The following is a 12,511-nucleotide window of genomic DNA, read 5'->3' on the forward strand; positions in this document are numbered from 1 at the left end:
CCTTGACTGGTCAAGAGCTTCCTGGCATGTGGCTGTCTCTTCATGGGAAAAAGAAATTAGTATTTCAAAGAACAATTCTTGTTTTTAGAGAGGAATTCTATTTCGTCCCATAAATGAACTACCTCTTTGTTTAGTCCTTGCTTTTTCCTTTATACTTTTCTATGGTGTCCCACTTAGGACTAAAAAAAAAAAAAAAAAGTATATTCCAATAGCGATGACACTGAGGCACAAGTGCCTAATCTAAAGTAGAATTCGTGGGGAGTCATATTCTCTCAAGACTGGCTTAAGATTGCCCACTAGAGGGGCACCTGGGTGGCACAGCGGTTAGGCGTCTGCCTTCGGCTCAGGGCGTGATCCCGGCATTATGGGATCGAGCCCCACATCAGGCTGTTCCGCTATGAGCCTGCTTCTTCCTCTCCCACTCCCCCTGCTTGTGTTCCCTCTCTCGCTGGCTGTCTCTCTCTCTGTCAAATAAATAAATAAAATCTTAAAAAAAAAAAAAAAAAAAAAGATTGCCCACTAGAGGGGCACCTGGGTGGCTCAGTCGTTAAGCGTCTGCCTTCGGCTCAGGGCGTGATCCCGGCGTTCTGGGATCCAGCCCCGCATCAGGCTCCTCCACTGGGAGCCTGCTTCTTCCTCTCCCACTCCCCCTGCTTGTGTTCCCTCTCTCGCTGGCTGTCTCTCTCTCTGTCAAATAAATAAATAAAATCTTTAAAAAAAAAAAAAAGATTGCCCACTAGAAGCCATACTTACAATTTTTTCCAATGTTTACTTCTAGCACATAAGAAGGAAATCTTAGTAAGTGAAGGAGCAAAAACAGAGTTTCTTTTGCATTATATGTGGTGATACAGAACAAGTAATATAAGGGAACTAAATGGGGCACCTGGGTGGCTCAGTCGGTTAAATGTCCAACTTTTTTTTTTTTAAGATTTTATTTATTTGACAGAGAGAGACAGAGCGAGAGATGGAACACAAGCAAGGTGAGTGGGAGAGGGAGAAGCAGGCCCCCTGTCGAGCAGGGAGCCCGATGCGGGGCTCGATCCCAGGACCCTGGGATCATGACCTGAGCTGAAGGCAGATGCTTAACGACCAAGCCACCCAGGCGCCCCTAAGCGTCCGACTCTTGATTTTGGCTCAGGTCATGATCTCAGGGTTGTGAGGCAGAGCTTCTGCTTAAGATTCTCTCTCTCCCTGCCCCTCTGTTCCTTCCCCAACTCCCTCTTGTGCACTCTGTGAAATAAATAAAAATCTTAAAAAAAAAAAGTATACAAGGGAACTAAACAAGTGTCCTATCATATCTCCAGTTGTTATAAATGGACCATCCACTAATGGAGGGTAAGAAATGTACTGCAATATTTCATTTCTTAGTATTTGCCTGAAGGCACTGATTTATTTACTTGAAAAATATTTATTATTTATTCATAATTATTACATTTGTTATTTGCTGTATTTATAAGGAACTATGGGATAAATACAATTACATAAAGTGAAAGAAAACATAATAATTAAGATGAACTATAGGAGGGTGAATATAGGTCCCAATTTGCTCAGGGCCATCCCTGTCTATAGCTGTGGTCCCAACATTATCAACAGTACTCATTTTCACTATTTAAAGTGTCCAGGTTTGGACATCAAATTATATGGTCACTCTGTTAATAGAACTATCCATGTTGCCCTTCCTAAACTCTGTGGGAACAGTACACCAGTACAAAATGAGAAACTGGGCTTCACAGGCTTTTGCAACTTCTAGCAATGCATATGTCCAGACTTAGCTAGTAAATAATAAAGAAAACTCTTAGATTAGGGCAAAATATCCTATCATCCTAGTTTAGGAGTCTAGATCCACATCTGAAACAGGAAATGTACTATGGTGATAGCCCATGATAATGTGAGTAGGTGACACAGGACAGATCAGGAACAGGCTCAACTCCTGGCACCCTTGTTTTCTCCACTGACATTATCAACTCCACACATTCTGATTATATCAGGAAAAAAAAAATCAGCTGCTACCATAGCCTAGGTCATAAAAAATGGCAAAACAACCCTAAAACAAAAGACAGTACATCATAACCTTGCCAACAAAAGTCTGCCTACACTGTCCCACACATGTTTCAACAATGTCCTACAAATAAAAAGGCAGCTTTTCCTTTGCCTATTCTTTTCAAAGTCTTTCTCCTCAAAAGCCTTCAATGGTTGCCTAAAAAGATTTTGGTTGAACCTGCACTATTCTAGATGAAAAAAAATTCCAACTGGCTTTAATTTTTTTTAAATCATCATTTTCATTTTACTGAGTCCCTGTAAGAATCCTAAGCACGAAAAAATAAAGTACAGACATATACTTCAACAAAATATACTCTTGGCAGTCAACTGTGAATCAATCATGCTACAAAAATTGAATAAAATCTTAAAATTTGGCCTTACTAATTTTGATTCATTAAATCAGGATCATGATAAATATAATACAGTACTTTCTTCAAGCCAAATTTAGATGTACTTCAAAGTAACTTTACAAATTTTAGGGTTTTATAATAAAGCTACATTTTATTTAGAATGATTCAGAACTAAGACTCAAGAAATTAAAGATCCTTTCAAAACATTCTCAATTTCTAAGTACAGCAATTTTTGTAGGTTATAGGCCTTGTGTTAGGATATTATAAACTGTAGTCTTTTGTACATTTACAATACATTTTAATTTATAGTAACTTTCTTCAGGTTACTACCATAAGCCTATATTGTTTATAAAATGTTCACTAATTCACGTATTTTTTTTTACTATGACAAGTATCCACCATATATCAGGCACCATACTAAGCCTTTACCCCTCTTAGACCAGAGGTTCTCAATCAGAAACAATTTTGTTCCTTAGGGGACATCTGGCAATGTTTACAGACATTTTTGGTTGTCAAAACTAGAAGCATCCTACTGGCATCTAATTGGCAGAGGCCAAGGATGCTGCTAAACACTCTACAATGCACAAGGCAGGCCCTCACGATCGAGAATTATCTGACCCAACTGTCCACAGCGCTGCTATTAAGAAACCCAAACTCTAGCTATTTGTCATTTGTGTTATTAAGACAGTGGCAATAGCAGTGGTTGTTAACATTTAGGTATTTCCACAACTACAATCCCATAGTTTTGTATGGGAGAAGAAAGGAAGAAGACAGGTTCTTCACAGTTTAAACATTATTTTCTTAAACGGGGGGTTGACTTCTAGGAATAACATGAAATGCTAACATTTCTCCAGTGCTATATGATAAGAAATGTTAATATTTCCAGAGTAAAACAATCATACCTTTTTAACTGCTATAATATATCCTTCTTCTTGAAACATTTTGAAAAATTCACACATGAATGTCTCTTTGAAACTTGACTAGGAAAAAAAACCACACAGAATTTATGTATGTTAAATAGAGAACTAAGAATATAATGAACTGCATTTCTAAGCTGAGGATTAAGGCCTTAAAGGACTCAATCATGTATTTCAAGAGAGTTATAGGGTTTGGAGTGGGATTTCTTTCAACAGCTGTTAGATGATTACGGCACAAACAGATTCATAGAAGGTTCTTGCATCTGTTCACTAGACTCTCTCCTCTTAGACCTATTATTTTACTTTATTTTTTTTTTTTACAAATTTAAATGTTTATTAATTCACTTAAAAATAACAATTCCATTACATGTTAATGTAAATTACATTTTGAAATGAAAAGTAACTGTGTTTTCCGAAACAAAAAAATTTAGAAGACTGACAACATTTTTTGAAGAAGTCTTTAATTAGATGTATTAGTTTAAATAAAACTTCGTTAACAGGTGACTAAGACACAACGGCTATCTAAAAGATGGCTACTGCATCTGTATATGCATATTTTTGGTTTTGCTTTGTTTTTAATTTGGAAGGGAGTGAGAGAGAAGGGATCATAAGGTATAACAACATTTAGAAGTGTGAATACAAAGCAAAAGATATAAAGACTTACCTTGCTTTTGGACAGACTCCCCCAGCTTCCCAAAGTTTGAATGGTTTTTGAGATGAGGGTTAATGTTCTAATTGTCTGTGGATCCTAAAGAATGTAAAAAAGACACAAAACTCCTGTTAAGTTTTTAAGAAATAGAATTTGTGTAAGACGTAGAATACAGTGAACAGGCTACACTGCTTTAATACAAAAATATTCATTCAAACCACCTGTGTTGTTAAACCCTAGTTTACAATGGGCACAACTCACCTAAGGAATTAAGAGACTAAAGAAGCCAGATGTCATTTATAATTCCTCCTAAAGTAATTGTATTCAACAATGTGTTACTTCTGAAAGTCATACTTCAATTAATACCATATATGTTGTTTTGTACAGTATGACAGCTTGGACTACCTAACAAACTGTATTCACTTCTGAAATGTCAATCACATCTATTTTTCCTACCTTGTAACCAAAAATGGCAATTTCCAAATTTTCTTTTTTTTTTTTTTTTTTTTTTTTTTTTAAAGATTTTATTTATTTATTCGACAGAGATAGAGACAGCCAGCGAGAGAGGGAACACAAGCAGGGGGAGTGGGAGAGGAAGAAGCAGGCTCTTAGTGGAGGAGCCTGATGTGGGGCTCGATCCCATAACGCCGGGATCACGCCCTGAGCTGAAGGCAGATGCTTAACCGCTGTGCCACCCAGGCGCCCCCCAAATTTTCTGTACTCAACCCACCTCTAAGCCTATTTAATAACTGATAGAGCTTGTATAATCAATTGTTTTCATCATGGAAGCAAAGACCTAACTAAGCTTAAGAAATGAGAAGTTACCCGGTTCATGTAGGATCTTAGCAGAAGGTAACTATTTGGGTCTATTATCCAAGGTATTTTTCAGGCCTGTCTACCAGAAAAAACTCAATATAAATAAGATGGATTAAACAGTTCCCCCGATAAGTCCTTGCTCCCTCCCCCCCCTTTTTTTAATTGAGGTATAATTTACATACAGTGAAATGAACAGATTTTAAATGTACATAACCCAATGAGTTTCCACCCATCCATATATCTATATAACCAATTCTCCTATCACATGTAGAATTTCTTTATTTTGGAGATTCAAATAAACAATATCTTCCACCAAAATACAGACTTAAGAAAATTTAGATACAGAAATTGCTTTAGTTTTTGGTTACATTCCTTAATATTTTAGTATTCCCACATTGAAAATGACAGTGAATGTGAAGAAGACACGATCAGGTTGTAAGGCAATCTGGAAAAAAAGGAATATCTGGATATAGTCATTATGATATATTTATGAAATAGTTACACACCTTAATTAGGTTATTCAGAAATATTTTCGCTAGAACATTCAGGATTCCACCATATGTATAGAAGGTCCCTACAACTCTCTGCCTTTGAAGAACCTAAGATTCTTAACAATGGTTAATAAACTGGATTTGAACTGAATCTCACCAAGACGTCCCTGTTCAAATTTGGTTTTAAAAATCACTGTTTTAGGTTATGATTTCCCTGAACTAAAAAAAAAAGAACAAAGCATATATTACACAATTTCTGCACATCACATATTTGTTTATATCCACATGGCCCTCACTACTGTGTGACAATCATATCATTTAGCTACGACTGATTCCCTGGTGTACTCTATATACAAGCTGTTCTAAATTTTTCCCCTGCTACCACCTGCCATCATAATTTTTTATGGATGTCCAGTACCTCAGACATCTGGTACCCAGCACAGAGCCTGGCACAGGCACCTAGTAGATGCCTTATAACGTTTATTAAATTCAACTGCAATGTTGAATCTCTTACCTCAAAACAACATATCTTATCCTTTTTTCCTTACATAGGGTGAACCATTTGAAATTACTATTATCTGACTCCTTTTGATTTACAAAACACAAAACAACTTCACACGGTTCACCTTATCTCAAAGGAGGAATTACTCTTTTCCTAAGGTTTAGACCCATCACTTTTCTTCTCAAGATAATCTGAATCCTCCAGGATACTGATCTGATTATTAGGAAGCCCTCTTCTCTCTTCAATTTTTCCCTTTCTGTTGGTTTCTTCTCCTCGTTTAGTATATGTGCTGCCGAAGCGAGCACTCTTCTCCTCGTTTAAACCACATGTAGATTTTCCCATTTTGGAGAAGACTCATCATTTGACCAGCTCCCTCTCTGAGCTACTATCTTTCACTTACCAAACATTCACTGAGTATCTACCTGTCCTAGAAAGTGTGTATGTACTTGGGATACAGAAACTTAAAAAAGATCCCACTTTTACTCTTAGGTACTGACAGTCCACATTCAGAGACTGTAAATAGATGGTTATAAAACAGTATGACAAATGTCAAGACAGAGACAGCCACAGGATGCTACAGGTATACATAAGACAGGAACTTAACCCAGACTAGAGGGTTAGAGAAGTCTGCCTTGGCTGAGTCTTGAAAGGATCTTCTGCAATCTGATTTTCTGCTACTCTACTAAAACTGGTTTCTCAAAATGCAAAGAACTTCTAAATGTAAATCCAACAACCGTTAAATGGTTCTCCTCCCAAACCACTCTAACTTTCAATACTCATTTTGACAATCCCATCACTCCCAGTTCCTGGGATTACTCCTTGCTCTCAATTTCCATAGTATGCCTTAACTTGGTAAAAATCAGGTACTAGTTTTAGGTGATGTATCTTACATATTTGTCCTATTTTCTCAATTAGAATGAAAAGTTCTTAAAAAGAGGGGATAAGTTTACACTTAAAAGCAAACAATAAAGTTATATGACACAGTATGGACCAGTCCTCCTAGCATACCGATTGGAAAAGTGACCTAAAATACAAAGTTTGTGGCTAGAAGGACTTTATTGCAACATCTGTTATAGAAATATGCAAATCCAAGTCTGAATACAATGCAGGGTCACAAGCTCAGAGGTAGGAGTTCTGTTTATATCCAGAATGCTGCTACTAAGCTTTCTCAGACCCAGAATTCTGCACAGCTTCACTAACATAGCCATAAGAAAGGACAGTCCTGTGATCAAAAGGACACTGGCCCACTCTCTGCTGCAGCTATTCACAGACTGTTTGTCCTTTGGCAAGAAAGGGTGTGTTGCTTCAACAGTAGCATGGTTCTATTCAGTTCTCAAAGTAAAATGAGTGGGCAATGTCACGCAGCTGTGAAGAGGAGTGGCCTTCAAAGCCCAGTTTAACTCCAAAACCCATGTGTCTTCTTTACCCTCTGTAAGTCTCGAAAGGGCAGAGCGTGTCTTCCTCATCACTGTATCTCTAGCACTGAGCACAGTGATAGAAACATTACAGGTGTTCGAACACCTTACTGCCTAAGAGGCAGGAAAGAACAGGGGTGAGCTCAAAGATTGGGAAGACTGAAGGAGACAGCATTCCAGTTTAACCAGTTCAAACTGAGTGAGATCAACTAATATTTGATCAGTTGTGTGACCGTGGAGAAATTGCTGAATTGTGATATTCTTATCTGCAAATGGGGATGATAATAGAAATTGACCTCACAGAGACGACCAAGTAAGTTAAAACACATAAAGTACTTAGAACAAGGCCTACTAGAAAGCCCTAAAAATATGTTGGCTATTATTATTATTATTATGTGTTAACCAATTAGCAACAAAAGCCATTAGATAAGATTATAAACTATGTGGAACATAAAAGGTTAAAGAATCAGCAAAAACACTCCATATGAGAAGGAAACAAAAGAGCAAAAATAAGGAGTTTTAAAATGTTAAGAAACATGTATATCTATGCAGTATAGATTCAGATATAATAATTTAATAGGACTTCAGAACATCTTAAAAGTTTTAAATCTCATATATTTATAGTATCAGGTGAATAAAAAGTAAAAAATGTGGAGATACCAACCAATTATGTTCCAAAGTTTCTGAACCTTTCAGAAATGAGCCTCTTCAAATTTCTGTGAGATTTAAAAATACCTTCGAGATTAAACTAAACCTGTAACTCATGAAGAAACAAAAACAAAAACAACCCTAGTATTAGGGAAATTTACAAACACACACAATAGTGGACGGTATATATAATGGATCCTCTTTGTACCTATCATCAAGCTTCAACAACTATCAACATTTTATTACTCTTGTGCAGTATCTTTTAACAGCAACAAAAACTGGAATTCTCAGCCTTCTCTGAAAGACTGAAATGGCCAAGGAAAACGCCCAGTAATAAGTACCAGTTATAAGAAAACAGCCAAGTGAAACTGGCTTGTTATTTTATCCTTTTAAAATTTTAATAAAAATTAATAAAAATGGAATAAAGCTTTGAGAAGAACAACACTTACTGGATGATGAGGTCGCAAATGAAAAGTATGAGGTGATACTACGGCTACAGCAAAGAAACGAAGAAATACAAAGCTGCTCACTGCAGAATACTGAACATGAGGGTCATCTGCAGGAAAAAAATGGTGAAATGTCATGCACAAAAACACTGAATTAAAAAACAAAGATGACAAAATAAAAAAATATTGAAAAAACATGTAAACTAAATAGGATATCAATATAATTTGTCTATGGGAACTGAGTTGATGAAATGACAGTAATGATTATGACTAAATTAGAGGAAAAAATCCTATGACTAAAAAAATCTGAAAGGAATAATAAAAAAATTTAAAAAACGAAAGGCAAAGCTACCAGGTTTTCAGAAATATTTTAATTTGGAAAAAAAGACCTCTTTCCTCATCTGCAAGGAGACTCCTGAAATTGCAACAAAAATAAAAGTAGTATCTAGCACTACCTAGTGGTAATACTGAATCCTTTAAGACTGAATCCTTCAAGATAGGTTATTTTCAGTTTTAGAATACTGTTTCAATTTTCCCCTCAAAAGTCTTCATAATATCAAAGACAATGCAATAAAAACAACTGGAAGGAATCTTTCCTTTAAAAAAGTGATCAATATTCCATATAAAAATGAAGATGAACTGAAGACAACTTGTGGTTTTCGTCATTCACCTGCTTTTGTTCAAACTGGAGTCAATACTTAAGAGAACAGTCAGATGACAGAGAAGCAGATAGTGAGGGGAAAAAACAGTCTGGATTTGGTTTGAGTTTTAACTCTTATAAGTCACTCAACAGGTAGTCATGGGCAAGTCATTTAATTTGTAGTTCTCCAATAATACTTGCTGCCCACTCGCTGTCTCTTCCCTACTCTCCACTCATCTTCCCAGGGTATCAGAAAAACAAATGAGAAAATATGAAAATATTTTATGACAACAAAACTATCACTACTGTAGTCTACTGAGGATACAGAAATTAATATTTAAGCCAACAAAAAAAGCAGAAACATTTATATTTATAAAAAGCCATAAAATGTATTTTAGATCATTTCTATAAACAGAATTAAACATATTTTTTAAGGCCAAGATCACTGGGTAGTACAGAGTATAATGACTGGCAATATGCTTTGGAACAGGCCAAACCCAGGCTGGAGACCCTCCTTGTCTGCTGGCCATGTCTTGGACCTTGAGCAAGTTATGTAACATTTCTAAACCTCAGTTCCATTATTTACCTAAGGGGAGCAGTACCTATACCTCATGTGGTGGTGTGAGCATAAGAGGAGGAGCAGGAGGTAATGCAGGCTAGCACCGCGTTTGTTCACTCACTAAATACTCCATGTGCTTGTCATGATTTAACTCACTATTTAAAAATATAATTTCAGTGAGCAGTTCATCTCGCCATATGTTAACATCTCTGCTCCCTTTCTTGTGCTGTAAAGCCTAGATTTAGTATACTTATTTAAAGTTGGTTGTTTATGTCTTTAGTAGAATTAGCAAAGGCATCTAGGTCTGAATTTATACATGTTAGTGAGACAACTAAGCCCTACAACTTTGGCATTGGGTAAATTTAGTGGAGGGGCAGATAAATGTACACACCACGCACACACGCACACACACACGCACACACTTGAAAGAACAAGATAAAATAGCAAAATTTCTTTGGATGGTTACAGAAATACACTTACAGTCTCACACAGCGGGGTAAGACTAATAATTTATTTAAGGAGCCACCTTACCTCCTTCCCCTTCCTCCATTACAATAGGCAGATCTGGTAAGACAGCTATAGCAAGTTTATTTACTTATCAGAGATGCATATAATTAGAATATTTGCAAATATTGACAGAGATAGCAACTCTTATTTTTATGATGTGTTTCTAAACAAAGCCTTGACATAGCTATTCTTACAAAATTAAAGCATGTACTGACTGATACATGTGCCTCAAAATTCTGTCTATTGCAACACAGATGCTTCTAATGTCTCAAACCATTTCTGTAAAAATGTCCCACCACCAAAACCTTAGCATTCTCAAACTGTCAAATCTAGGCAGCTGTATTAAACTAAAAATTCTCATTCTTTAAATGCACGAAGTGAAAAAGGTACAAATAACAAAGGTTGTTTTTGTTTATTACATTTAACAATCTCCTAAGTACCTAATATAAACTTTTACTTATGTTACAGTTCTAAATGTTTGCCTTTCTTAAAAATAACGGTGATTTTTGATTTGCTCTTCGTAATAAGTTGTCATTATATTGAAATAAACAATATATGTTTTTAGACTGTAAGGAAATTAAACCAGATGTTTCATAAAAAACTACAATTATTTTGCAAAGAAGACTGTAAACCTTAAACATTTCACGTAAGCCAAAATCCACAGTAATCCTATTAAAAAAAAATCAAATACAGAAAAAGAAATGGCATGTTTTAGTAAAACAAGGCACTTACTAGGAAATCTTTGAGTAGCCATTTGCCTTAGAGAATAAAAGGTATCACACATTACAGTGGGGCAGCTCATACTTGATTTTACAATTGTACTGAATAACTTGTCTACATAGTAGCGCAGATTCTCCTGTAGGATTCAACAAAGTAAACATCAGGATTTTAACTTTTACACATTTTCCATAGCCTTTATGGAAAACAATGCAGTGAAAATGAAATTAGGCAGTTACAATCTAGTATACTAAAGCTCTGCTTCCCTTCTCCCAACTCGCTCAAAGGACAATTTATATCCTGACCTCATTTAGCAAATTCAATTGAGACTGGCTAAATATAACTGGTGAATGTATGGAATAAACTTCCCAAGAAGCAACAGAGAATAAAACGATCCAAAGGGCAATCAGGGAAATAACTCAGACATGCAGGCACACGGACATTGTGACAATTTTATTTAGTGCAATGAAAACCTGCGACTCTAACATAATCATTGTTTTCCCAGAGACAACTAAAATGTTGGTTGACCAAGTCATTGTGCCACCTAGCCTGGTCAGTCTGACCCCAAAGGAATGGCTAGAATGGAGGCTGCAACTAGATACAGCCTTATTCCACTATTGTTACTAGAACCAAAGAGAGATAAGAACAAAAATAAAGTGAAACCCCATGAGGAAATAAACATTCTTAAAACTAGATACAGGAAATGCTGCTAATAGTATAGGCATTAAGTAAAGAATAAAAAGCACTACATCCTTCCATATAGCATTATGGAAGATTATGTTTGGGAGAAGGCCCATTTTAAGGCAGTTGTAAAGATAACAAGGACTTACCTTATTATTTTCTACATTATCTCCCTCTTTCAATTTAATAGGATCGATTTCACAGGATTTTGAGGATTCACATATCTGGAAGATAGATTAATTTTCCATTTAATGCTGTTTTCTAAATAATTTGGCAAAATGAAAAATAACTACCGTTTCTCTGATAATACAATTTTAAAAATTAAAACTGTAACAAAGTTTTAACCCCCATCCAGAGATAACATATACAATGCTGCAAAAGAACTGTCAAAATTCATTTCTCATATATTTGAAACTCTAGCTAAAACTGAAATCCAGTAACAACAACCACCAAAAAAAAAAAAAAAAAAAGAAAGAAAGAAAGAAAGAAAGAAAGAAAGGAAAAAAAGAAAGAAAGGAAAAAAGAAAGAAATACAGTAACAAAAAAAATAATTATGCAGATTATACTCAATGTGCCCTTCAAGTAAAAATCCACTGATGGAAAGGTACTTCTGAAGGATTCAGCCTTATTCTTTCAGTAATACATGTGTCATCCCTGTCACTAGGTCACTTGATGAAAGAGAGGCTATATCATAAGGCCACACAGACTTCCATTACCAGAGGTATAGCCCATACCTCATCTAGAATAGGTTTTAATGTGACTTTCAGGTAGTGCCCTCCCACTATTTTCATCATCTCATCCAGACATCGGGTAGCCAAGGAATTTCCTCTAAAAATTGTGTTTGCATCTCTGAAATACAAACAGAAATAAGGTGAAACCAAGAGCAGTAAACAAATGCTGTGAAATCAATAACATGAGATATATGACATTGGCTATATATACAATTTTAGTAATTTTTATCATCCATTTAAAAAGCTTGCTGTCAAGACATGAACAGACATTCCCCAAAGAAGGCATACAAATGACCAACAGACACATGAAAAAATGCTCAACATCACTTGGCATCAGGGAAATACAAATCAAAACCACAATGAGATACCACCTCACACCAGTCAGAATGGCTCAAATTAACA

General features: G+C 35.8%; 1 protein-coding gene across 2 annotated transcripts in view; it reads right to left on the reverse strand.

The window, feature by feature from the left end:
* The window catches only part of RASA2 (RAS p21 protein activator 2), a 117,973-nt gene that overhangs the window by 23,704 nt on the left and 81,758 nt on the right, over positions 1 to 12,511 (reverse strand). For both annotated transcript variants that reach the window (XM_026497158.4, XM_026497157.4), the window contains exons 12-17: positions 12,113 to 12,227; positions 11,528 to 11,602; positions 10,713 to 10,836; positions 8,278 to 8,384; positions 3,972 to 4,055; positions 3,293 to 3,370 (exon numbers count right to left, since the gene is read on the reverse strand). In XM_026497158.4, the coding sequence (XP_026352943.1) occupies positions 3,293 to 3,370; positions 3,972 to 4,055; positions 8,278 to 8,384; positions 10,713 to 10,836; positions 11,528 to 11,602; positions 12,113 to 12,227 (583 nt within the window). The remainder of the gene's footprint in view (positions 1 to 3,292; positions 3,371 to 3,971; positions 4,056 to 8,277; positions 8,385 to 10,712; positions 10,837 to 11,527; positions 11,603 to 12,112; positions 12,228 to 12,511) is intronic.

This window comes from Ursus arctos, unplaced genomic scaffold, assembly GCF_023065955.2.
Source record: "Ursus arctos isolate Adak ecotype North America unplaced genomic scaffold, UrsArc2.0 scaffold_20, whole genome shotgun sequence".
Lineage (NCBI taxonomy): Eukaryota > Metazoa > Chordata > Mammalia > Carnivora > Ursidae > Ursus > Ursus arctos.